General features: G+C 59.3%; 2 protein-coding genes across 4 annotated transcripts in view; both read right to left on the reverse strand.

The window, feature by feature from the left end:
• LOC115408444 (natural resistance-associated macrophage protein 2-like) overlaps positions 1 to 27394 on the reverse strand; it is a 918259-nt gene that overhangs the window by 164953 nt on the left and 725912 nt on the right. The gene's annotated exons all lie outside the window — the stretch shown is intronic.
• On the reverse strand, positions 1307 to 25955 carry pip4k2ca (phosphatidylinositol-5-phosphate 4-kinase, type II, gamma a). 2 transcript variants are annotated; one of them, XM_030119233.1, is made up of 10 exons: positions 25750 to 25955; positions 19763 to 19860; positions 19585 to 19681; positions 19362 to 19511; positions 18700 to 18846; positions 15493 to 15531; positions 14496 to 14609; positions 14135 to 14382; positions 1715 to 1823; positions 1307 to 1634 (listed from the first exon to the last, which is right to left on the reverse strand). In XM_030119233.1, the coding sequence occupies exons 1-10, from the start codon at positions 25906 to 25908 to the stop codon at positions 1554 to 1556; spliced, it is 1242 nt and encodes a 413-aa protein (XP_029975093.1). In that variant the 5' UTR covers positions 25909 to 25955; the 3' UTR covers positions 1307 to 1553. The 2 variants fall into 2 exon arrangements, with proteins under 2 accessions (XP_029975093.1, XP_029975092.1); XM_030119232.1 differs by having other exon boundaries at positions 1715 to 1818; positions 14130 to 14382.

Raw genomic sequence — 27394 nt, forward strand, 5'->3', positions numbered from 1 at the left:
CCTGCCCACGGACTGGCTTCGGTTCTACTGCTGGGATCCGTGGTTCTTGTGCTGGACCGTCCAACGGACTGTCCTCAACATAGTCCTAGGCTTTACTTCTTATTGTCTCATGCTAGCTGCTGCCAAAGCTGTCCGTCCCTGGGAGAGGGATCCCTCCATACTGTGGTTCTCCCCAAGATCTCTTCTTCTCCCACTGGGTTTCTGGAGTTTTTTCTTGCCGGATGTGAGGGTCTAAGGCGGTGGTTGCTTCGTTTTGTCTCGTTACTGTGAAGTTGACATATTAACATTATGCTTATTCACTGTTTTTATTTTTACCAACCAATGTAACATCTTGAAGCCTCTGAGGCAACTGCTGTTGTGATACTGGGCTGTACAAAAATACATTGATTGATTGATTGACCACCACAGCAACATGTCACCACGGCAACACCACCACGGCTACACTTCGCTACAAGACACACAACCCTGGTGCTCCACCTTTTCTTCCTCCTGCTGGGTGGAGCTGGTCCATCATGCTGTGGACTCTTCCTCCCCACAGTTGTTCAAATATTTTGTCACTGTTCTGTGGCGGGCTTGGGGGCCCCAAGCCCGCCACAGCCCCCCCAAGGCCACCAGACACCCCGAAGTACTGATAGCCTCCTGAGGTTCTTCCTAATCTTCCTCCTGCTCCTCCTCCTCCTCCTCCAGAGGTTTCCTGCAGCTCAGCAGGTCTCGTGTCTCTGGACAGAAACAGGAAGTGTCCCGTCAGCAGAATCCCGTCTTCCTGTGAACCAGCAGCCAGAATAAACAGTTTCAGCTCTGCTCAGAGATGATGCAGCAGCCCCCTGCGACGGCCCCCTCCAACCCCCGCCCAGCCCCCACCCTCCAATCATCAGTTCCCTCCCTCTTCCCCACTGCAGTTAGCAGGTCGACCCATGTCTTCCACCCGGTAACAGTCGTGTTTTAGACTCCTCCCCCTCCGCCTGCAGACCCTGGGCTAACCGCCAGCTGGCGAGCCATGATGTCCCACATTGATGACATCATCAGCGCGACAGAGCACAACGAAAGTAAATAATGCAGCGGAGCACTGTCCCCGTTACCTGTGGACGAGTCTCCTCTTCCTGGATCAGAAGCTCTCTGGTCTCACGCTGTGTCCAGAATCAACAACTAGCGCGCTAACGCAGATGGGATGGGCTGGGTGGGGCCGGGTGGGGCCGGGCGCCGTGGGTCTCATCTGAGCTGGTCTGAGGTAAGCTAGTCTGAAGCTGGTCTGAGGTGAAGCTGGTCTAAGCTGGTCTAAAGCTGCTCATGCAGACACTGGGGACTGTTGGAAGTTGAGAAACAGACTTTATTTCGAGAACGTACAGTAAAAAAGTTTTTCCTGATTTGGCCCGAACCCCGTCGGGTCCGCTTGGTCTCCAGGTTTGACTTGACAGAAGTCGAAGCGGCGTCTAATCCTCCGCATCGTCCCGTCAACACACACACACACCGTCAGCCTTCCAAATAAATACAAGCATCAGCAGCAGAACGTGGCGGCTCCACGGTTCTCCAGGAGACGACTCGACTCAAACACTTTAGGCAAAAATGTTTGAGATGAAATCTCTGAAGCGTTTGGCGTATTGCTCCGGATGAACGGTGGAGATCTCTGCTCCGGCCTGGGGGAGGGAGAGAGAGAGAGTCAGTGACTGGGGGTGAGGGTGAGGGTGAGGGTGGGGGTCGGCTGGTCCAGACTCACCCCGTGTTTCACGGTTTTGGCTGCATGCGCCGCTTTCTTCTTGGTGTCGTACTGAGTGAGAACATCGATCAGCCCCATGAAGTAGACCTCCCTCTGAGGAGCGCCTGAGGAGACAGCAGCACGGCCTCAAACATCTGGAGCTGCAGCACGGCCTCAAACATCTGGAGCTGCCGCACGGCCTCAAACATCTGGAGCTGCAGCACGGCCTCAAACATCTGGAGCTGCCGCACGGCCTCAAACATCTGGAGCTGCAGCACGGCCTCAAACATCTGGAGCTGCCGCACGGCCTGAAACCTCTGGAGCTGCCGCACGGCCTGAAACCTCTGGAGCTGCCGCACGGCCTCAAACATCTGGAGCCGCACGGCCTGAAACCTCTGGAGCTGCCGCACGGCCTGAAACCTCTGGAGCTGCAGCACGGACTCAAACCTCTGGAGCTGCAGCACGGACTCAAACATCTGGAGCTGCAGCACGGACTCAAACATCTGGAGCTGCCGCACGGACTCAAACATCTGGAGCTGCAGCACGGCCTCAAACATCTGGAGCTGCCGCACGGCCTCAAACATCTGGAGCTGCAGCACGGCCTCAAACATCTGGAGCTGCCGCACGGCCTCAAACATCTGGAGCTGCAGCACGGCCTCAAACATCTGGAGCTGCAGCACGGCCTCAAACATCTGGAGCTGCCGCACGGCCTCAAACATCTGGAGCTGCAGCACGGCCTGAAACCTCTGGAGCTGCAGCACGGACTCAAACATCTGGAGCTGCAGCACGGACTCAAACATCTGGAGCTGCCGCACGGACTCAAACATCTGGAGCTGCCGCACGGCCTCAAACATCTGGAGCTGCCGCACGGCCTCAAACATCTGGAGCTGCAGCACGGACTCAAACATCTGGAGCTGCCGCACGGCCTCAAACATCTGGAGCTGCCGCACGGCCTCAAACATCTGGAGCTGCAGCACGGCCTCAAACATCTGGAGCTGCCGCACGGCCTCAAACATCTGGAGCTGCAGCACGGCCTGAAACCTCTGGAGCTGCAGCACGGACTCAAACATCTGGAGCTGCAGCACGGCCTCAAACATCTGGAGCTGCCGCACGGACTCAAACATCTGGAGCTGCCGCACGGACTCAAACATCTGGAGCTGCAGCACGGCCTCAAACATCTGGAGCTGCCGCACGGACTCAAACATCTGGAGCTGCCGCACGGCCTCAAACATCTGGAGCTGCCGCACGGCCTCAAACATCTGGAGCTGCAGCACGGCCTCAAACATCTGGAGCTGCAGCACGGCCTCAAACATCTGGAGCTGCCGCACGGCCTCAACATCTGGAGCTGCCGCACGGCCTCAAACATCTGGAGCTGCAGCACAGCCTCAAACATCTGGAGCTGCCGCACGGCCTCAAACATCTGGAGCTGCAGCACGGCCTCAAACATCTGGAGCTGCAGCACGGCCTCAAACATCTGGAGCTGCAGCACGGACTCAAACATCTGGAGCTGCCGCACGGCCTGAAACCTCTGGAGCTGCCGCACGGCCTGAAACCTCTGGAGCTGCCGCACAGCCTCAAACATCTGGAGCTGCCGCACGGCCTGAAACCTCTGGAGCTGCCGCACGGCCAGAAACCTCTGGAGCTGCCGCACGGCCTGAAACCTCTGGAGCTGCAGCACGGCCTCAAACATCTGGAGCTGCAGCACGGCCTCAAACATCTGGAGCTGCAGCACGGCCTCAAACATCTGGAGCTGCAGCACGGCCTCAAACATCTGGAGCTGCCGCACGGCCTCAAACATCTGGAGCTGCAGCACGGCCTCAAACATCTGGAGCTGCAGCACGGACTCAAACATCTGGAGCTGCCGCACGGCCAGAAACCTCTGGAGCTGCCGCACGGCCTGAAACCTCTGGAGCTGCCGCACGGCCTGAAACCTCTGGAGCTGCAGCACGGCCTCAAACATCTGGAGCTGCAGCACGGCCTCAAACATCTGGAGCTGCCGCACGGCCTGAAACCTCTGGAGCTGCCGCACGGCCTGAAACCTCTGGAGCTGCCGCACGGCCTGAAACCTCTGGAGCTGCCGCACGGCCTCAAACATCTGGAGCTGCCGCACGGCCTGAAACCTCTGGAGCTGCCGCACGGCCTGAAACCTCTGGAGCTGCCGCACGGCCTGAAACCTCTGGAGCTGCCGCACGGACTCAACATCTGGAGCTGCAGCACGGCCTCAAACATCTGGAGCTGCCGCACGGACTCAAACATCTGGAGCTGCCGCACGGCCTCAAACCTCTGGAGCTGCCGCACGGCCTCAAACCTCTGGAGCTGCCGCACGGCCTCAAACCTCTGGAGCTGCCGCACGGCCTCAAACCTCTGGAGCTGCCGCACGGCCTCAAACATCTGGAGCTGCCGCACGGCCTCAAACCTCTGGAGCTGCCGCACGGCCTCAAACCTCTGGAGCTGCCGCACGGCCTGAAACCTCTGGAGCTGCCACACGGCCTGAAACCTCTGGAGCTGCCGCACGGCCTCAAACATCTGGAGCTGCCGCACGGCCTGAAACCTCTGGAGCTGCCGCACGGCCTGAAACCTCTGGAGCTGCCGCACGGCCTCAAACATCTGGAGCTGCCGCACGGCCTCAAACATCTGGAGCTGCCGCACGGCCTCAAACATCTGGAGCTGCAGCACGGCCTCAAACATCTGGAGCTGCAGCACGGCCTCAAACATCTGGAGCTTCAAGCACGGCCTCAAACATCTGGAGCTGCCGCACGGCCTCAAACATCTGGAGCTGCCGCACGGCCTCAAACATCTGGAGCTGCCGCACGGCCTCAAACATCTGGAGCTGCCGCACGGCCTCAAACATCTGGAGCTGCCGCACGGCCTCAAACATCTGGAGCTGCAGCACGGCCTCAAACATCTGGAGCTGCCGCACGGCCTGAAACCTCTGGAGCTGCCGCACGGCCTCAAACATCTGGAGCTGCCGCACGGCCTGAAACCTCTGGAGCTGCCGCACGGCCTGAAACCTCTGGAGCTGCCGCACGGCCTGAAACCTCTGGAGCTGCCGCACGGCCTCAAACATCTGGAGCTGCCGCACGGCCTCAAACATCTGGAGCTGCCGCACGGCCTCAAACATCTGGAGCTGCTGCACGGCCTCAAACATCTGGAGCTGCCGCACGGCCTGAAACCTCTGGAGCTGCCGCACGGCCTGAAACCTCTGGAGCTGCCGCACGGCCTCAAACATCTGGAGCTGCCGCACGGCCTCAAACATCTGGAGCTGCCGCACGGCCTGAAACCTCTGGAGCTGCCGCACGGCCTGAAACCTCTGGAGCTGCCGCACGGCCTCAAACATCTGGAGCTGCCGCACGGCCTGAAACCTCTGGAGCTGCCGCACGGCCTGAAACCTCTGGAGCTGCCGCACGGCCTGAAACCTCTGGAGCTGCCGCACGGCCTGAAACCTCTGGAGCTGCCGCACGGCCTCAAACATCTGGAGCTGCAGCACGGCCTCAAACATCTGGAGCTGCCGCACGGCCTCAAACATCTGGAGCTGCCGCACGGCCTCAAACATCTGGAGCTGCAGCACGGACTCAAACATCTGGAGCTGCAGCACGGACTCAAACATCTGGAGCTTCAAGCACGGCCTCAAACATCTGGAGCTGCCGCACGGCCTCAAACATCTGGAGCTGCCGCACGGCCTCAAACATCTGGAGCTTCAAGCACGGCCTCAAACATCTGGAGCTGCAGCACAGCCTCAAACATCTGGAGCTGCCGCACGGCCTCAAACATCTGGAGCTGCAGCACGGCCTCAAACATCTGGAGCTGCAGCACAGCCTCAAACATCTGGAGCTGCAGCACGGACTCAAACATCTGGAGCTGCCGCACGGCCTGAAACCTCTGGAGCTGCCGCACGGCCTGAAACCTCTGGAGCTGCCGCACAGCCTCAAACATCTGGAGCTGCCGCACGGCCTGAAACCTCTGGAGCTGCCGCACGGCCAGAAACCTCTGGAGCTGCCGCACGGCCTGAAACCTCTGGAGCTGCCGCACGGCCTCAAACATCTGGAGCTGCAGCACGGCCTCAAACATCTGGAGCTGCAGCACGGCCTCAAACATCTGGAGCTGCAGCACGGCCTCAAACATCTGGAGCTGCCGCACGGCCTCAAACATCTGGAGCTGCAGCACGGCCTCAAACATCTGGAGCTGCAGCACGGACTCAAACATCTGGAGCTGCCGCACGGCCAGAAACCTCTGGAGCTGCCGCACGGCCTGAAACCTCTGGAGCTGCCGCACGGCCTGAAACCTCTGGAGCTGCAGCACGGCCTCAAACCTCTGGAGCTGCAGCACGGACTCAAACATCTGGAGCTGCAGCACGGACTCAAACATCTGGAGCTGCCGCACGGACTCAAACATCTGGAGCTGCAGCACGGCCTCAAACATCTGGAGCTGCCGCACGGCCTCAAACCTCTGGAGCTGCCGCACGGCCTCAAACCTCTGGAGCTGCCGCACGGCCTCAAACATCTGGAGCTGCCGCACGGCCTCAAACCTCTGGAGCTGCCGCACGGCCTCAAACCTCTGGAGCTGCCGCACGGCCTGAAACCTCTGGAGCTGCCACACGGCCTGAAACCTCTGGAGCTGCCGCACGGCCTCAAACATCTGGAGCTGCCGCACGGCCTGAACCTCTGGAGCTGCCGCACGGCCTCAAACCTCTGGAGCTGCCGCACGGCCTCAAACATCTGGAGCTGCCGCACGGCCTCAAACATCTGGAGCTGCCGCACGGCCTCAAACATCTGGAGCTGCCGCACGGCCTCAAACATCTGGAGCTGCAGCCCGGCCTCAAACATCTGGAGCTGCAGCACGGCCTCAAACATCTGGAGCTTCAAGCACGGCCTCAAACATCTGGAGCTGCCGCACGGCCTCAAACATCTGGAGCTGCCGCACGGCCTCAAACATCTGGAGCTGCCGCACGGCCTCAAACATCTGGAGCTGCCGCACGGCCTCAAACATCTGGAGCTGCCGCACGGCCTCAAACATCTGGAGCTGCAGCACGGCCTCAAACATCTGGAGCTGCCGCACGGCCTCAAACCTCTGGAGCTGCCGCACGGCCTCAAACCTCTGGAGCTGCCGCACGGCCTGAAACCTCTGGAGCTGCCGCACGGCCTGAAACCTCTGGAGCTGCCGCACGGCCTGAAACCTCTGGAGCTGCCGCACGGCCTCAAACATCTGGAGCTGCCGCACGGCCTCAAACATCTGGAGCTGCCGCACGGCCTCAAACATCTGGAGCTGCCGCACGGCCTCAAACATCTGGAGCTGCTGCACGGCCTCAAACATCTGGAGCTGCCGCACGGCCTGAAACCTCTGGAGCTGCCGCACGGCCTGAAACCTCTGGAGCTGCCGCACGGCCTCAACATCTGGAGCTGCCGCACGGCCTCAAACATCTGGAGCTGCCGCACGGCCTGAAACCTCTGGAGCTGCCGCACGGCCTGAAACCTCTGGAGCTGCCGCACGGCCTCAAACATCTGGAGCTGCCGCACGGCCTGAAACCTCTGGAGCTGCCGCACGGCCTGAAACCTCTGGAGCTGCCGCACGGCCTGAAACCTCTGGAGCTGCCGCACGGCCTGAAACCTCTGGAGCTGCCGCACGGCCTCAAACATCTGGAGCTGCAGCACGGCCTCAAACATCTGGAGCTGCCGCACGGCCTCAAACATCTGGAGCTGCCGCACGGCCTCAAACATCTGGAGCTGCAGCACGGACTCAAACATCTGGAGCTGCAGCACGGACTCAAACATCTGGAGCTTCAAGCACGGCCTCAAACATCTGGAGCTGCCGCACGGCCTCAAACATCTGGAGCTGCCGCACGGCCTCAAACATCTGGAGCTTCAAGCACGGCCTCAAACATCTGGAGCTGCAGCACAGCCTCAAACATCTGGAGCTGCCGCACGGCCTCAAACATCTGGAGCTGCAGCACGGCCTCAAACATCTGGAGCTGCAGCACAGCCTCAAACATCTGGAGCTGCAGCACGGACTCAAACATCTGGAGCTGCCGCACGGCCTGAAACCTCTGGAGCTGCCGCACGGCCTGAAACCTCTGGAGCTGCCGCACAGCCTCAAACATCTGGAGCTGCCGCACGGCCTCAAACCTCTGGAGCTGCCGCACGGCCAGAAACCTCTGGAGCTGCCGCACGGCCTGAAACCTCTGGAGCTGCCGCACGGCCTCAAACATCTGGAGCTGCAGCACGGCCTCAAACATCTGGAGCTGCAGCACGGCCTCAAACATCTGGAGCTGCAGCACGGCCTCAAACATCTGGAGCTGCCGCACGGCCTCAAACATCTGGAGCTGCAGCACGGCCTCAAACATCTGGAGCTGCCGCACGGCCAGAAACCTCTGGAGCTGCCGCACGGCCTGAAACCTCTGGAGCTGCCGCACGGCCTGAAACCTCTGGAGCTGCAGCACGGCCTCAAACCTCTGGAGCTGCAGCACGGACTCAAACATCTGGAGCTGCAGCACGGACTCAAACATCTGGAGCTGCCGCACGGACTCAAACATCTGGAGCTGCAGCACGGCCTCAAACATCTGGAGCTGCCGCACGGCCTCAAACATCTGGAGCTGCAGCACGGCCTGAAACCTCTGGAGCTGCAGCACGGACTCAAACATCTGGAGCTGCAGCACGGACTCAAACATCTGGAGCTGCCGCACGGACTCAAACATCTGGAGCTGCCGCACGGCCTCAAACATCTGGAGCTGCCGCACGGCCTCAAACATCTGGAGCTGCCGCACGGACTCAAACATCTGGAGCTGCCGCACGGCCTCAAACATCTGGAGCTGCCGCACGGCCTCAAACATCTGGAGCTGCAGCACGGCCTCAAACATCTGGAGCTGCCGCACGGCCTCAAACATCTGGAGCTGCAGCACGGCCTGAAACCTCTGGAGCTGCAGCACGGACTCAAACATCTGGAGCTGCAGCACGGCCTCAAACATCTGGAGCTGCCGCACGGACTCAAACATCTGGAGCTGCCGCACGGACTCAAACATCTGGAGCTGCAGCACGGCCTCAAACATCTGGAGCTGCCGCACGGACTCAAACATCTGGAGCTGCCGCACGGCCTCAAACATCTGGAGCTGCCGCACGGCCTCAAACATCTGGAGCTGCAGCACGGCCTCAAACATCTGGAGCTGCAGCACGGCCTCAAACATCTGGAGCTGCCGCACGGCCTCAAACATCTGGAGCTGCCGCACGGCCTCAAACATCTGGAGCTGCAGCACAGCCTCAAACATCTGGAGCTGCCGCACGGCCTCAAACATCTGGAGCTGCAGCACGGCCTCAAACATCTGGAGCTGCAGCACAGCCTCAAACATCTGGAGCTGCAGCACGGACTCAAACATCTGGAGCTGCCGCACGGCCTGAAACCTCTGGAGCTGCCGCACGGCCTGAAACCTCTGGAGCTGCCGCACAGCCTCAAACATCTGGAGCTGCCGCACGGCCTGAAACCTCTGGAGCTGCCGCACGGCCAGAAACCTCTGGAGCTGCCGCACGGCCTGAAACCTCTGGAGCTGCCGCACGGCCTCAAACATCTGGAGCTGCAGCACGGCCTCAAACATCTGGAGCTGCAGCACGGCCTCAAACATCTGGAGCTGCAGCACGGCCTCAAACATCTGGAGCTGCCGCACGGCCTCAAACATCTGGAGCTGCAGCACGGCCTCAAACATCTGGAGCTGCAGCACGGACTCAAACATCTGGAGCTGCCGCACGGCCAGAAACCTCTGGAGCTGCCGCACGGCCTGAAACCTCTGGAGCTGCCGCACGGCCTGAAACCTCTGGAGCTGCAGCACGGCCTCAAACATCTGGAGCTGCAGCACGGCCTCAAACATCTGGAGCTGCCGCACGGCCTCAAACATCTGGAGCTGCCGCACGGCCTGAAACCTCTGGAGCTGCCGCACGGCCTGAAACCTCTGGAGCTGCCGCACGGCCTCAAACATCTGGAGCTGCCGCACGGCCTGAAACCTCTGGAGCTGCCGCACGGCCTGAAACCTCTGGAGCTGCCGCACGGCCTGAAACCTCTGGAGCTGCCGCACGGACTCAAACATCTGGAGCTGCAGCACGGACTCAAACATCTGGAGCTGCCGCACGGACTCAAACATCTGGAGCTGCCGCACGGCCTCAAACCTCTGGAGCTGCCGCACGGCCTCAAACCTCTGGAGCTGCCGCACGGCCTCAAACCTCTGGAGCTGCCGCACGGCCTCAAACCTCTGGAGCTGCCGCACGGCCTCAAACCTCTGGAGCTGCCGCACGGCCTCAAACCTCTGGAGCTGCCGCACGGCCTGAAACCTCTGGAGCTGCCGCACGGCCTGAAACCTCTGGAGCTGCCGCACGGCCTCAAACATCTGGAGCTGCCGCACGGCCTCAAACCTCTGGAGCTGCCGCACGGCCTGAAACCTCTGGAGCTGCCGCACGGCCTCAAACATCTGGAGCTGCCGCACGGCCTCAAACATCTGGAGCTGCCGCACGGCCTCAAACATCTGGAGCTGCAGCACGGCCTCAAACATCTGGAGCTGCAGCACGGCCTCAAACATCTGGAGCTTCAAGCACGGCCTCAAACATCTGGAGCTGCCGCACGGCCTCAAACATCTGGAGCTGCCGCACGGCCTCAAACATCTGGAGCTGCCGCACGGCCTCAAACATCTGGAGCTGCCGCACGGCCTCAAACATCTGGAGCTGCCGCACGGCCTCAAACATCTGGAGCTGCAGCACGGCCTCAAACATCTGGAGCTGCCGCACGGCCTGAAACCTCTGGAGCTGCCGCACGGCCTCAAACATCTGGAGCTGCCGCACGGCCTGAAACCTCTGGAGCTGCCGCACGGCCTGAAACCTCTGGAGCTGCCGCACGGCCTGAAACCTCTGGAGCTGCCGCACGGCCTGAAACCTCTGGAGCTGCCGCACGGCCTCAAACATCTGGAGCTGCCGCACGGCCTCAAACATCTGGAGCTGCCGCACGGCCTCAAACATCTGGAGCTGCTGCACGGCCTCAAACATCTGGAGCTGCCGCACGGCCTGAAACCTCTGGAGCTGCCGCACGGCCTGAAACCTCTGGAGCTGCCGCACGGCCTCAAACATCTGGAGCTGCCGCACGGCCTCAAACATCTGGAGCTGCCGCACGGCCTGAAACCTCTGGAGCTGCCGCACGGCCTGAAACCTCTGGAGCTGCCGCACGGCCTCAAACATCTGGAGCTGCCGCACGGCCTGAAACCTCTGGAGCTGCCGCACGGCCTGAAACCTCTGGAGCTGCCGCACGGCCTGAAACCTCTGGAGCTGCCGCACGGCCTGAAACCTCTGGAGCTGCCGCACGGCCTCAAACATCTGGAGCTGCAGCACGGCCTCAAACATCTGGAGCTGCCGCACGGCCTCAAACATCTGGAGCTGCCGCACGGCCTCAAACATCTGGAGCTGCAGCACGGACTCAAACATCTGGAGCTGCAGCACGGACTCAAACATCTGGAGCTTCAAGCACGGCCTCAAACATCTGGAGCTGCCGCACGGCCTCAAACATCTGGAGCTGCCGCACGGCCTCAAACATCTGGAGCTTCAAGCACGGCCTCAAACATCTGGAGCTTCAAGCACGGCCTCAAACATCTGGAGCTGCAGCACAGCCTCAAACATCTGGAGCTGCCGCACGGCCTCAAACATCTGGAGCTGCAGCACGGCCTCAAACATCTGGAGCTGCAGCACAGCCTCAAACATCTGGAGCTGCAGCACGGACTCAAACATCTGGAGCTGCCGCACGGCCTGAAACCTCTGGAGCTGCCGCACGGCCTGAAACCTCTGGAGCTGCCGCACAGCCTCAAACATCTGGAGCTGCCGCACGGCCTGAAACCTCTGGAGCTGCCGCACGGCCAGAAACCTCTGGAGCTGCCGCACGGCCTGAAACCTCTGGAGCTGCCGCACGGCCTCAAACATCTGGAGCTGCAGCACGGCCTCAAACATCTGGAGCTGCAGCACGGCCTCAAACATCTGGAGCTGCAGCACGGCCTCAAACATCTGGAGCTGCCGCACGGCCTCAAACATCTGGAGCTGCAGCACGGCCTCAAACATCTGGAGCTGCAGCACGGACTCAAACATCTGGAGCTGCCGCACGGCCAGAAACCTCTGGAGCTGCCGCACGGCCTGAAACCTCTGGAGCTGCCGCACGGCCTGAAACCTCTGGAGCTGCAGCACGGCCTCAAACATCTGGAGCTGCAGCACGGCCTCAAACATCTGGAGCTGCCGCACGGCCTGAAACCTCTGGAGCTGCCGCACGGCCTGAAACCTCTGGAGCTGCCGCACGGCCTCAAACATCTGGAGCTGCCGCACGGCCTCAAACATCTGGAGCTGCCGCACGGCCTGAAACCTCTGGAGCTGCCGCACGGCCTGAAACCTCTGGAGCTGCCGCACGGCCTGAAACCTCTGGAGCTGCCGCACGGACTCAAACATCTGGAGCTGCAGCACGGACTCAAACATCTGGAGCTGCCGCACGGACTCAAACATCTGGAGCTGCCGCACGGCCTGAAACCTCTGGAGCTGCCGCACGGCCTGAAACCTCTGGAGCTGCCGCACGGCCTGAAACCTCTGGAGCTGCCGCACGGCCTCAAACATCTGGAGCTGCCGCACGGCCTCAAACCTCTGGAGCTGCCGCACGGCCTCAAACCTCTGGAGCTGCCGCACGGCCTCAAACCTCTGGAGCTGCCGCACGGCCTCAAACCTCTGGAGCTGCCGCACGGCCTCAAACATCTGGAGCTGCCGCACGGCCTCAAACCTCTGGAGCTGCCGCACGGCCTCAAACCTCTGGAGCTGCCGCACGGCCTGAAACCTCTGGAGCTGCCACACGGCCTGAAACCTCTGGAGCTGCCGCACGGCCTCAAACATCTGGAGCTGCCGCACGGCCTGAAACCTCTGGAGCTGCCGCACGGCCTGAAACCTCTGGAGCTGCCGCACGGCCTCAAACATCTGGAGCTGCCGCACGGCCTCAAACATCTGGAGCTGCCGCACGGCCTCAAACATCTGGAGCTGCAGCACGGCCTCAAACATCTGGAGCTGCAGCACGGCCTCAAACATCTGGAGCTTCAAGCACGGCCTCAAACATCTGGAGCTGCCGCACGGCCTCAAACATCTGGAGCTGCCGCACGGCCTCAAACATCTGGAGCTGCCGCACGGCCGCAAACATCTGGAGCTGCCGCACGGCCTCAAACATCTGGAGCTGCCGCACGGCCTCAAACATCTGGAGCTGCAGCACGGCCTCAAACATCTGGAGCTGCCGCACGGCCTGAAACCTCTGGAGCTGCCGCACGGCCTCAAACATCTGGAGCTGCCGCACGGCCTGAAACCTCTGGAGCTGCCGCACGGCCTGAAACCTCTGGAGCTGCCGCACGGCCTGAAACCTCTGGAGCTGCCGCACGGCCTGAAACCTCTGGAGCTGCCGCACGGCCTCAAACATCTGGAGCTGCCGCACGGCCTCAAACATCTGGAGCTGCCGCACGGCCTCAAACATCTGGAGCTGCTGCACGGCCTCAAACATCTGGAGCTGCCGCACGGCCTGAAACCTCTGGAGCTGCCGCACGGCCTGAAACCTCTGGAGCTGCCGCACGGCCTCAAACATCTGGAGCTGCCGCACGGCCTCAAACATCTGGAGCTGCCGCACGGCCTGAAACCTCTGGAGCTGCCGCACGGCCTGAAACCTCTGGAGCTGCCGCACGGCCTCAAACATCTGGAGCTGCCGCACGGCCTGAAACCTCTGGAGCTGCCGCACGGCCTGAAACCTCTGGAGCTGCCGCACGGCCTGAAACCTCTGGAGCTGCCGCACGGCCTGAAACCTCTGGAGCTGCCGCACGGCCTCAAACATCTGGAGCTGCAGCACGGCCTCAAACATCTGGAGCTGCCGCACGGCCTCAAACATCTGGAGCTGCCGCACGGCCTCAAACATCTGGAGCTGCAGCACGGACTCAAACATCTGGAGCTGCAGCACGGACTCAAACATCTGGAGCTTCAAGCACGGCCTCAAACATCTGGAGCTGCCGCACGGCCTCAAACATCTGGAGCTGCCGCACGGCCTCAAACATCTGGAGCTTCAAGCACGGCCTCAAACATCTGGAGCTTCAAGCACGGCCTCAAACATCTGGAGCTTCAAGCACGGCCTCAAACATCTGGAGCTGCCGCACGGCCTCAAACATCTGGAGCTTCAAGCACGGCCTCAAACATCTGGAGCTGCCGCACGGCCTCAAACATCTGGAGCTGCAGCAGCTCGCGCTGAGAGGTCACAGGTCAAGTTGTTTCCTCATGGCTCTCACCTGGACAGCTGTGCACGGCGTAAACATTGTTTCCTCATGGCTCTCACCTGGACAGCTGTGCATGGCGTAAACATTGTTTCCTCATGGCTCTCACCTGGACAGCTGTGCACGGCGTAAACATTGTTTCCTCATGGCTCTCACCTGGACAGCTGTGCACGGCGTAAACGTCCACGTAGGGGTCGAACTCTCCGGGCCCCAGGGGTCTGCAGGAGGTCAGGTACCCGGCGATGCCCTCGGGCGACGTGCCGTAGGATCCGGCCGCCGCGCCGTTCTCGCCGTCGTCCTCGTCCTCGGCCGGCGCCTCGTCCTCCTCGTCCTCCGCCCGCTCCGCCCGGCCCACGTCGTGGATGCCCAGCAGCAGGCTGTAGTCCATGATCTTCAGCTGGACCAGGAACTGACAACACAGCGGGACGGGGTGAAGACGACACACGCTGGGACAACAGCCTCACAGGGACAACAGCCTCACTAGCACAACACTCAGCGGAGTGGGCGGAGCCTGTCCCTCACCTCCACGTCTCTGTTCAGCTTCTCCATGAATTTCTCCTTCTGCTCGTCGCTCACATAAACCTTCTGCATGTTGTTCCTGAAGTCCACGTCCTTGAAGGTGGGAAGCTCCTTCCCCTTCAGGAGGACAAGAGGACAGCAGCGTCAAGACTCACTGGAAGGGGGGAGGACGGGGGGAGGACGGGGGGAGGACGGGGGGAGGACGGGGGGAGGACGGGGGAGGACGGGGGGAGGACGGGGGGAGGACGAGGGAGGACGGGGGAGGACGGGGGTGGACGGGGGAGGACGGGGGAGGACGGGGGGGGACGGGAGGAGGACGAGGGAGGACGGGGGAGGACGGGGGAGGATGGGGGGAGGACGGGGGAGGACGGGGGGGGACGGGAGGAGGACGAGGGAGGACGGGGGAGGACGGGGGCGGACGGGAGGAGGACGGGGGGAGGACGAGGGAGGACGGGGGAGGACGGGGGAGGACGGGGGAGGACGGGGGAGGACGGGGGGGGACGGGAGGAGGACGAGGGAGGACGGGGGAGGACGGGGGGAGGACGGGGGGAGGACGAGGGAGGACGGGGGAGGACGGGGGAGGACGGGGGAGGACGGGGGAGGACGGGGGAGGACGGGAGGAGGACGAGGGAGGACGGGGGAGGACGGGGGAGGATGGGGGGAGGACGGGGGAGGACGGGGGGGGACGGGAGGAGGACGAGGGAGGACGGGGGAGGACGGGGGAGGACGGGAGGAGGACGAGGGAGGACGGGGGAGGACGGGGGAGGATGGGGGGAGGACGGGGGAGGACAGGGGGGGACGGGAGGAGGACGAGGGAGGACGGGGGAGGACGGGGGAGGATGGGGGGAGGACGGGGGAGGACGGGGGGAGGACGGGGGGAGGACGGGGGGAGGACGGGGGAGGACGGGGGAAGGACGACACACGAAGGATGGGGAGGAGGGATGGAGGGAGGATGGAGGGACGGAGGAAGGGAGAGTGAGGGACAACCGTCCTTTCTCACCCGCTCTTTGTCACTTGCTTCTCGAGCCACCAGAGAGCCCTGCAGGAGACAGGAGGAGACAGCTGAGACCAGCATCCACCAGCCTCCACCCAGGACCAGCAGCCTCCACCAGCATTAGGGCTGGACGATATGGCCAAAACTGTTATCATGATATAGGTCATAATTTCGGTCGATACGGTATAATTCCGATATATATATAAATAATACAAAAGCCTCAGAAAAACTGTTAAGAATCATGTAGATAATGTACTAGCTGTAAAACTAGAAGCTATTTATCCAGGAAGCTCCTCCAGGAAAACATTTTAGAAATAAAAACTACAATAAATAAAATGTTTACCTTTTATTTAAGAAATATGAAATCACTGTCAAATAAATGTAAGTTTCACCTTTTTCAATATAAATAGCTTTAACTTTACACTTAAATACAGTTATGTTGTTCTCATGGATTCAAACAAAGCTGCTTCAACCAGGAAGGAAAATAAAAGTGTTCAGATTTACTGCAATAAACAGAAAAAAGAGTGAGCAACAACAATCATAAATATTACTGGGACAGGGGATTGAAATCACTGCCATACACTCACCTTTTCAATAATAATAGCTTGTCTAAACTACAACACAGTTTTTATTATAAAAATAAAAGTGCTCAGAATTACTCAGGTTAAGTACAGATTACTTCAGGTTGTAGTGATTATGGTGACACTGCAGCGAATCCCTGTACTGTGTTTTTTTTGTGGTATTTGTCTTCCCTGCTGCAGCGTCTTGTAAATTGTAGACGCTCCCTGAACCCCGCAGCACCACCACCTTTGTTTCTGCTGCTTGACAGACAGATACTTTCAATGAAAATGAGCTTGCAGCCTGTGGTCCAGCTCACAGCGATGGGATGGAGGCTCCTCTGTGTGTTACTGACGTTTTGTTAAAGAGTTATTGAGACCGAAAGTCCGCATCTGTCAACACGCTGCCAGCTTTACTGGACTGTTCAGTGAATGATATTCCTAATTCGTGGCCACTAATTAGTATTTCATGCACACGATTTATTATTTCGTGGCCACAAACTAGCTTGTGGAAGCTTGTTCAGTCGCGTTCACATCACCAGTTCTCATTTTGGAGCTCAAACTTACCGCGGTGGAGCTAGCTTGTAGCCTGAGCCGAGGACGGCCAGCTGTGGCTGCCCAGTTCTGATCACTCTCTGCGGCGCTTTCTGCTCGGCTTGAATCAGCGGCGCCGTGAACAGCAGTTAGTGACTGTGAAACGCAGACTGTAATGCAATGTAATGTAATGTAATGTAATGTAATGTAATGTAATGCAATGCACTATAGCGAAAATGTGTTTAAAACTCATATCACCGTTACTGGATAAAAATATACCGCGGTACATACTGCTATCGAAATTTTGTCCAGCCCTAACCAGCATCCACCCAGCAGCAGCAGCAGCATCCACCCAGCAGCAGCAGCAGCATCCACCCAGCAGCAGCAGCAGCAGCACCCACCCAGCAGCAGCAGCAGCAGCACCCACCCAGGAGCAGCAGCATCCACCCAGCAGCAGCAGCAGCAGCAGCATCCACCCAGCAGCAGCAGCAGCATCCACCCAGCAGCAGCATCATCCACCCAGGAGCAGCAGCAGCATCCACCCAGCAGCAGCAGCAGCAGCATCCACCCAGCAGCAGCAGCAGTATCCACCCAGCAGCAGCAGCAGCATCCACCCAGCAGCAGCAGCATCCACCCAGCAGCAGCAGCATCCACCCAGCAGCAGCAGCAGCATCCACCCAGCAGCAGCAGCAGCATCCACCCAGCAGCAGCAGCAGCAGCATCCACCCAGCAGCAGCAGCAGCAGCATCCACCCAGCAGCAGCAGCAGCAGCATCCACCCAGCAGCAGCAGCCTCCACCCAGCAGCAGCAGCATCCACCCAGCAGCAGCAGCAGCATCCACCCAGCAGCAGCAGCAGCAGCATCCACCCAGCAGCAGCAGCAGCAGCATCCACCCAGCAGCAGCAGCCTCCACCCAGCAGCAGCAGCATCCACCCAGCAGCAGCAGCAGCAGCCACCCAGCAGCAGCAGCAGCAGCAGCATCCACCCAGCAGCAGCAGCATCCACCCAGCAGCAGCAGCAGCAGCATCCACCCAGCAGCAGCAGCAGCAGCATCCACCCAGCAGCAGCAGCAGCAGCATCCACCAGCAGCAGCAGCAGCAGCATCCACCCAGCAGCAGCAGCAGCAGCATCCACCCAGCAGCAGCAGCATCCACCCAGCAGCAGCAGCAGCAGCATCCACCCAGCAGCAGCAGCAGCAGCATCCACCCAGCAGCAGCAGCAGCAGCATCCACCCAGCAGCAGCAGCAGCAGCATCCACCCAGCAGCAGCAGCATCCACCCAGCAGCAGCAGCAGCAGCATCCACCCAGCAGCAGCAGCAGCAGCATCCACCCAGCAGCAGCAGCCTCCACCCAGCAGCAGCAGCATCCACCCAGCAGCAGCAGCAGCATCCACCCAGCAGCAGCAGCAGCAGCATCCACCCAGCAGCAGCAGCATCCACCCAGCAGCAGCAGCAGCAGCATCCACCCAGCAGCAGCAGCAGCAGCATCCACCCAGCAGCAGCAGCAGCAGCATCCAGGGTTCTGCGGGTGTTCCTGTGGCTCTCTGCTCTGGTCTTCCTTTACATGATGTGTTTCTGCTTCAAAGTGAGGGACCGCTGCAGCAGGAGGAGCCTCTGCGACTGTTGGCAGTCAGTCGCTCTGCTTGTCGGCTGTTTCGGTGTTCTGGTTCGACTTCAGCCCTTACTGGTCCGCCTGTTCCTGCTGGTTCTGACTTAGGGCTCGTTCTCACGACAACATTCTTCTACTTCAAGCTTCACCTCAGAAAACATTTTCAAACCATGAGAGTTTCCAGCAGAGTGAAGCCGGCTTCCTGCAGGGTTCAGGTCTCTCCTCGATCCAGAACCCCTGACTGGAACCTAGACTCCGTTCTGACCAGTGTCCAAGACCACAGAGCGAAGGCAACGGAACCAAGAACCATGGCAGGGGAGGAGCTGCAGTGCCACTTCCTGCTCACCTTCAGGTCCTACTTCCTGTCACAGTGCCACTTCCTGCTCACCTTCAGGTCCTACTTCCTGTCACAGTGCCACTTCCTGCTCACCTTCAGGTCCTACTTCCTGTCACAGTGCCACTTCCTGCTCACCTTCAGGTCCTACTTCCTGTCACAGTGCCACTTCCTGCTCACCTTCAGGTCGTACTTCCTGTGCACCAGCAGCCGGTGGCTGAACATGTTCCTCATGACCATCAGGTAGGTCTCCTCGCTGTCCACGCTCACCCGGTACATCCCCAGGAACTGAGGCAGCAGCGTGCTGCCGTGACACTTCACGATGTGCTGCAGAGCAGGAGGAGAACGTCAGGACAGGAGAACCGGAGGACAACCGGAGAACCCAGGAGGACCCAGGAGAACCGGAGAACAGCGACCGTGTGTGTGTGTGTGTGTGTGTGTGTGTGTGTGTGTGTGTGTGTGTGTGTGTGTGTGTGTTCTTGTATTTCTATCCTTGTTGGGGCCAAATGTCCCCACAAGGATAGCAAAACGTGGAACGACGTGCCTTGTGGGGACCTTTTTCCGGTCCTAAGTAGGAGAAACAGTGTTTTCTTGACCATGTTGTTGTTACTGAAAAAGTAAAAGTGCAAAAACATTTCTTTAGGGTTAGGCTTTGTTGTGGTGTGGGTTAGGGTTAGGGTAAGGGTCAGGGTTAGGGGCTAGACATGAATGGGAGTCAATGGACGGTCCCCACAAGGATAGAAATACAAGACTGTGCGTGTGTGTGTGTGTGTGTGTGTGTGTGTGTGTGTGTGTCCCCGGCATCCCCGCTGTCCCCGGTGTCCCCGGCGTCCCGGCTGTACCTGGTGGTACTCGGACAGGACGCTGTGCATGTCCGCCACGTCCTCGCTGGAGATCTGCTTGACGACCAGCGTCCGGTCGTAGGAGTTGAGCAGCAGACAGTCGTCCTGGTCGCCGGCGCTCCGGGACGGCGGGCTGCGGGTCAGAGACACCTGGGGAAGGGACGGGGGACCGATTGGAGACGGGCGGCCGATCCGGACCGACGCCGGCGACGGCGGCGCTCACCTGGTAGTCCAGGTCCTCGATGCCGAAGCGTTCCCGCAGGTTCCTGAAGACCTGAGGACAGTACTCCTTGAACTTGAAGTGTCCCGGCAGGTTCTCTCTGCCAACAGAGGACGTTCCGTCTTTCAGTCTCTCACCGTCCCCCGTCCCTGGTCCCGGCCGGCCGCCCGGCGCCACTCACCTGTTGAACAGGTGGTTGTTGACCTTGACCTTGGTGTTGGCCTTGAAGTCGTCGGGCAGCAGCATGACGGGAACCGGGACCTGGTTCAGGTCGTTGATCTGCAGAGACCAGAACAAGAGTCCTGCTCAGTCTGTTGGTCTTGACTGAGCCCAGGCTGACCCCAGACTGACCCCAGACTGAGCCCAGACTGACCCCAGGCTGAGCCCAGGCTGAGCCCAGACTGAGCCCAGGCTGACCCCAGACTGACCCCAGGCTGACCCCAGACTGAGCCCAGGCTGAGCCCAGACTGAGCCCAGGCTGAGCCCAGACTGAGCCCAGGCTGACCCCAGACTGACCCCAGGCTGACCCCAGGCTGACCCCAGACTGAGCCCAGGCTGAGCCCAGACTGAGCCCAAACTGAGCCCAGACTGAGCCCAGACTGAGCCCAGACTGACCCCAGACTGACCCCAGACTGAGCCCAGACTGAGCCCAGGCTGACCCCAGACTGACCCCAGGCTGAGCCCAGGCTGAGCCCAGACTGAGCCCAGGCTGACCCCAGACTGACCCCAGGCTGACCCCAGACTGAGCCCAGGCTGACCCCAGACTGAGCCCAAACTGAGCCCAGACTGACCCCAGACTGACCCCAGACTGAGCCCAGACTGAGCCCAGACTGACCCCAGACTGACCCCAGACTGAGCCCAGACTGAGCCCAGGCTGACCCCAGGCTGACCCCAGGCTGACCCCAGACTGACCCCAGACTGAGCCCAGACTGAGCCCAGACTGAGCCCAGACTGACCCCAGGCTGAGCCCAGACTGACCCCAGACTGACCCCAGACTGACCCCAGACTGACCCCAGGCTGAGCCCAGACTGACGCCAGACTGACCCCAGACTGACCCCAGACTGAGCCCAGACTGAGCCCAGACTGAGCCCAGACTGAGCCCAGACTGAGCCCAGACTGAGCCCAGACTGAGCCCAGGCTGAGCCCAGACTGACCCCAGACTGAGCCCAGACTGAGCCCAGGCTGAGCCCAGACTGAGCCTAGACTGAGCCCAGGCTGAGCCCAGACTGACCCCAGACTGAGCCCAGACTGAGCCCAGACTGAGCCCAGACTGAGCCCAGGCTGAGCCCAGACTGAGCCTAGACTGAGCCCAGGCTGAGCCCAGACTGACCCCAGACTGAGCCCAGGCTGAGCCCAGACTGACCCCAGACTGACCCCAGACTGACCCCAGACTGACCCCAGGCTGAGCCCAGACTGACGCCAGACTGACCCCAGACTGACCCCAGACTGAGCCCAGACTGAGCCCAGACTGAGCCCAGACTGAGCCCAGACTGAGCCCAGACTGAGCCCAGGCTGAGCCCAGACTGACCCCAGACTGAGCCCAGACTGAGCCCAGGCTGAGCCCAGACTGAGCCTAGACTGAGCCCAGGCTGAGCCCAGACTGACCCCAGACTGAGCCCAGACTGAGCCCAGACTGAGCCCAGACTGACCCCAGGCTGAGCCCAGACTGAGCCTAGACTGAGCCCAGGCTGAGCCCAGACTGACCCCAGACTGAGCCCAGGCTGAGCCCAGACTGACCCCAGACTGAGCCCAGGCTGAGCCCAGGCTGAGCCCAGACTGACCCCAGGCTGAGCCCAGGCTGAGCCCAGGCTGAGCCCAGACTGAGCCCAGACTGAGCCCAGACTGACCCCAGACTGACCCCAGACTGAGCCCAGACTGAGCCCAGACTGACCCCAGACTGACCCCAGACTGACCCCAGACTGAGCCCAGACTGAGCCCAGACTGACCCCAGACTGACCCCAGACTGACCCCAGACTGACCCCAGGCTGAGCCCAGACTGAGCCCAGGCTGAGCCCAGGCTGAGCCCAGGCTGGTTTACAGTCAGGTCGGCACCACTCCAAGTCGGCCCCGGCCAACTCGGCACCGCCCCGGAATACAGTCAACTCGGCATCAAGCCAAGTCGGCCTCGCGGGCGGGGGGGCTCTCGAGTGGCCGAGTTGGTCGGTGCGGACTTGACTGTAAGCTGCTTACCAACTCGGCCAAAAGCGTCTTTCTTTTTTTTTTAATCACGATGGTGGATAATGTACCTGGAGCTTCATGTTTGACGTCCGAGTAGCTTAGCTACGAGCGCGCAGCGCTTAGCGGCTGTCTGGTCATGTGACCGGTCCCAAGGCATTCTGGGAATCGTAGTGCAGCGATGCCGGCTGCGCCGCGACGATTTGCAGTTTTTTTCGTGCCGGCAGCGCCGCTTCTCCTCACGCAGCAGGCAGGGGACTGGAGGACAAACTGTGTGGTTATGGTGACTGACAGGTTAGAGGTGGAGAATGGACCTGGAGCTTCATGGTTGACGTCCTGTTTGAACCGAGTAGCTTAGCTACGAGCGCACAGCGCGAGCGGCTGTCTGGTCATGTGACCAGATCATGTGACCGGCATGTGATCCGCGAATGCCGCATGATCAAACCAGTCGCCTGCATTATAATGTTATTGTAATGTTCTCCACCCCTGAAGTTTGGTCAGCCAGTACAATTAGATTTACAATTAGATCTAAAACATGTAGGGTCACCGCTCCTCAGGACTGGAGTTTGACACGTGATTTAAATGTAAACATGACGACCGTCATTTCAGTGAAATGAAATGTATATAATATTTTACCGGAGGGCTACGTTTATGAGCTTATGAACGCCAAGAAACCATATGAACAGCTTAACATGTACTACTGGTAATCGTTTGATATTACAGTCCCAGTTGCTATTACTGTTGACGCACACTAGATGGCGGGCAAACAACATTTACAACAAAATACATGCTTTTGCAAATGACAATGTTTGTTAAAGAAAAGAATAATGACTGATAAACTAACAATGTTGATCAGAAATGAACAAATCAGCATAAGCATAATGCAGTACAGGTATTATGTTGTGGTTGGGATGAAATACAACAAGTATGATCGAGTTCGTCATGCAGCTTCGGTCTTCCTAGGTTTCCACTGATTGGGTAAAAATAAATTAACTGTACTGGCTGACCAAACTTCAGGGGTGGAGAACATTACAATAAAATTATAATGCAGGCGACTGGTTTGATCATGCGGCATTCGCGGATCACATGCCGGTCACATGATCTGGTCACATGACCAGACAGCCGCTCGCGCTGTGCGCTCGTAGCTAAGCTACTCGGTTCAAACAGGACGTCAACCATGAAGCTCCAGGTCCATTCTCCACCTCTAACCTGTCAGTCACCATAACCACACAGTTTGTCCTCCAGTCCCCTGCCTGCTGCGTGAGGAGAAGCGGCGCTGCCGGCACGAAAAAAACTGCAAATCGTCGCGGCGCAGCCGGCATCGCTGCACTACGATTCCCAGAATGCCTTGGGACCGGTCACATGACCAGACAGCCGCTAAGCGCTGCGCGCTCGTAGCTAAGCTACTCGGACGTCAAACATGAAGCTCCAGGTACATTATCCACCATCGTGATTGAAAAAAAAAGAAAGACGCTTTTGGCCGAGTTGGTAAGCAGCTTACAGTCAAGTCCGCACCGACCAACTCGGCCACTCGAGAGCCCCCCCCCCCCCCCCCCCCCCCCCGCCCGTGAGGCCGACTTGGTGAGATGCCGAGTTGACTGTATCCCGGGGCGGTGCCGAGTTGGCCGGGCCGACTTGGAGTGGTGCCGACCTGACTGTAAACTCCCCAGGCTGACCCCAGACTGACCCCAGGCTGAGCCCAGGCTGACCCCAGACTGAGCCCAGGCTGACCCCAGACTCACCCCAGACTGACCCCAGACTGACCCCAGGCTGACCCCAGGCTGACCCCGGTGGAGACCCCAGGCTGACCCCGGTGGAGACCCCAGGCTGACCCCGGTGGAGACCCTGGCGTCTGCTTGGCTGTCTTCAGGATGTGGTTCTTGACCCTTGACCTCTGAGGTCCAGAGGAGGATCTTTACTGCTTCAGGACAGCGAATCAGCTCCAAGTTCTGGACCCAGAGGGAACCGTGTGCAGCAGAGCCCTGAGCCACGTCCACCAAGACCTGGACCACAGTCTGCTGTGGACGGACTGACTGGCCTGCAGAGTCCAGACCCGAGCCCCACAGCACCCAACCCCCAAAGAACCTGAACCCCACAGAACCTGAACCCAATAGAACCTGAACCCCACAGAACCCCTCTGGGATGAATGGGGGCGGAGCCAGAGAAGGGCCGGTGGAACCTCGCCGTGGTCAAACATTACTGAAAACACTGCTGGACCTTCATGCTCGCCCTTCGTCCCTCCATCCCTCCATCCCTCCATCCCTCCATCCCTCCATCCCTCCATCCCTCCGTCCCTCCGTCCCTCCGTCCCTCCATCCCTCCATCCCTCCATCCCTCTGTCCCTTCGTCCCGCCGTCCCAGAGGAGGCAGCCGGCGGAGCGTCGCCGTCCTGAAGCAGCGAGTCTCCTGAGGCGAGGCGGTGACGGAGTGTTTCTTGGTGCTGGTCGTCCTGCTCCGCTGGTCGTCCTGCTCCGCTGGTCTTCCTGCTCCGCTGGTCTTCCTGCTCCGCTGGTCTTCCTGCTCCGCTGGTCTTCCTGCTCCGCTGGTCTTCCTGCTCCGCTGGTCGTCCTGCTCCGCTGGTCTTCCTGCTCCGCTGGTCGTCCTGCTCCGCTGGTCTTCCTGCTCCGCTGGTCTTCCTGTTCCGCTGGTCTTCCTGTTCCGCTGGTCTTCCTGTTCCGCTGGTCTTCCTGCTCTGCTGGTCTTCCTGCTCCGCTGGTCTTCCTGCTCCGCTGGTCGTCCTGCTCTGCTGGTCTTCCTGCTCCGCTGGTCTTCCTGCTCTGCTGGTCTTCCTGCTCCGCTGGTCTTCCTGCTCCGCTGGTCTTCCTGCTCTGCTGCAGCCTCACCGGAGAACAACCAACATTCATGTTTGTTTGTTGTATTTGGCAGTTTTTCTTCTCCAGATGTTCTTTTACCTGCTCCTTGACCTCAGCGCCGTGCCCCTGGTCCTCCTGACAGAGAGCTCAGGAATGACTTCACTGTCTGCAGGAAAACGCTGACGAGGCATTTAAAAAAAAATCCCACTGCTGAATAAAGTTTAACCGTTTCACCGTTACACTACAGTCGTGTGAGCCGCCGCCGCCGCCGCCGGGTGCGTTCTGGAGCGAAAGTCGCTGTCACTCCGCTCATAGGCGCCCGGGAATCTGTCCATCGACCGCTGCTGTGCACGCTGCGCGGTGCCGGCAGCGCCCGGCTCACCGGCCACGAGCGAGACGCATTGGGAGAGCCGGGCGCCGCAGACCTGGCGCCCCATCACTGTCCAAAACCAAGTAAACCCTCCCAAACTGGCAACCTGCACCGGGGACGTGACTGATGAGATTCTGGATGCTGACTGTGAAAGATCCCAGGATCCACCTGATCACATGATCCATCACCTGATCCACCTGTGCTGCCCAGAGAGCGGCCGGTGCTGACCAGCAGGGGGCGCTCCGCCCCCGGAGAGCCACAGGATGTGAGTGAACGAGCACAAAGACTGAGAACCTGAGTGTCCGCCACACAACAGGACAGGAGACAGACTGTCCTCCAGGACGCTCCGTCCGCCTGACCCCTCTGCCACCACGGCGGAGAACCGGCTGCAGCTCTGCGTCCCGGACTTCAGAGACCTGCAGCATCTCTGTCCGACCCAGACTGAGCGGTTCTGAGCGGCTCCCCCCTCTGCTGAAGGCGATGCGCTGCGATGCGCCACAGTCCAGCTGTTTCCCACGCTGCTGGACGTTACTCCAGAGTAGTGTAGCGAGTTACGATACGGAGAGGGATTCTGTGATGGAACTAGTTACCTCTAGACCACAGTAACTGCTACTTTGGAATGCATTACGCTGTGGCAGTAACTGGCAGACAGTGCTGTCCGCTGCCGTAAAGCAGGGAACCGGTACATCTTGTGACATGAACGGAATCAAACCTGTGAGTCGCCACCGGGCCTTCAACCCGCCGGGGCACACATTCCTCCGTAACACCTAGCCTGGCTAGCGTTAGCTCGGCGGCTAGCGGCCGACTCACCGAGTGGTTGACGCCCCACATGAAGACGCTGAGGACGGGGTCGCTGGCCCGGAACACCTTCACCTTCTGCTGCACGAAGTGCTTCTTCTTCGTCTTGGTCTTGGGCGCCAGAATCACCACGGGACTGGACGTCGCTCCCGAGTTAGCGAGCGCAGCCATGGCCGCGGTCCGTCCCGGAGAGCTGCTGCTGCGGGGGCGGGGCGGGGCGGGGCGGGGGCGGGGCTATCTGCTGCTGCGCCGCTCACACCCATAGACAAGAGGAGACCCGCTCGGGGCGCTGCGCAGCGGGAAATACGGCCGCCATCTTGGTCCGGTCAAGAGGCAGAAGGCTCCAGTCTTTTGTACGGAGATTCAGCCGGAGCTCCGTGTGACTCCTGTGTGGGACCGCAGCGAGCAGGGCTCAAGGAATAACTGTTCACAGAGAGGATTAGACGTTTTTTCAACATCACACCTGACTGCAGAGTCATTTGCAAACAGCTGCTCATTCACAATTATAAGAACTTTTAGGAACAGATTTGCATTAACTTGAAAAATGAGGACGAGAGGTTCTAAGAAACTTTAAGGAATAAAATTGAATGAAAAAGGAAGAAAGTGAGCTCTTAGATTATTTTGTGTTGATCTCCTGTTTCATTTAGCAGATTTCCTGAAGACAGAAACGTGAGGAAGAAGTGGGAGATCGCTCTGAGGAGGGAGAATTTCCCAGCAAGAGACTCGTCTGTGCTGCATAGTGAGACTTCAGAGAGCAGGACGTCCACAGGACGGGACAGGACGGGACAGGACGGGACAGGACGGGACAGGACGGGACAGGACGGGACAGGACGGGACAGGACGGGACAGGACGGGACAGGCTGTCCGCCTTCCAGATGGCGTTATTCCATCCATCTTTTTTTTTTTTTTTTTTTTTTTTGCACATATAGTCAGAACAATATGAGTATGTGCATGGGAACGAAAAAAAAGCCAGAAAGCTTGTACAAATGCTGCTCCTGCACAAACTCATAGTGGAAAAAAAAGAAATGACCATGTAAAAGGCGTACATAAGAAGATGGCATAAAATCCAGCACAAAAATAGAAAAAGAAGAATAAAGAGAAAGGAAAAGAAAAAAAATCTTACAAAAATATAAAAAAAGAATAAAAAAACAGACAATCTAAAGCAATTCCCAGGTATCTCATGTGTCTGTCACTGTGTTTGGATCAGGTCAGATATTGCAATATTAAATTGTTCTTTAAGTTGCTTTAGTAGTTGAACATAGACGCAGCAGGGACAGGCACATTAAAATCTAGATTTTCCCCCATTGGTGAAGAGAAATAACTGATTCCAGCGTTCACAGTGATCATGATAGAGAGAATCTGTCCAAACAAATGACCGCCCCCCCACCCCCACCCCCCAAAAAACAAAAACAAAAAGACATAAAATGAGTCGAAAAAAGCAAAAACAACAACAAAAGAAAAGAAAAGGGAAAACAAGCAAAAAGACAACACGGAAAACCTGCTTTAAGTGTGTTCTAAGTCTTCAAGTTTCCAGATCTCCTCCAGAGAGCAGCAGCTTCACAATGAGGCTGTTAGCTTTGTTGAAGGGAAATATTCTATTGATTACAGGGCAGAAATTACTTATCATTGTGATTCTCTCTCCCTCTCTCTCTCTCTC

This window comes from Salarias fasciatus, chromosome 20 (genome assembly GCF_902148845.1).
Source record: "Salarias fasciatus chromosome 20, fSalaFa1.1, whole genome shotgun sequence".
Classification (NCBI taxonomy): Eukaryota; Metazoa; Chordata; class Actinopteri; order Blenniiformes; family Blenniidae; genus Salarias; species Salarias fasciatus.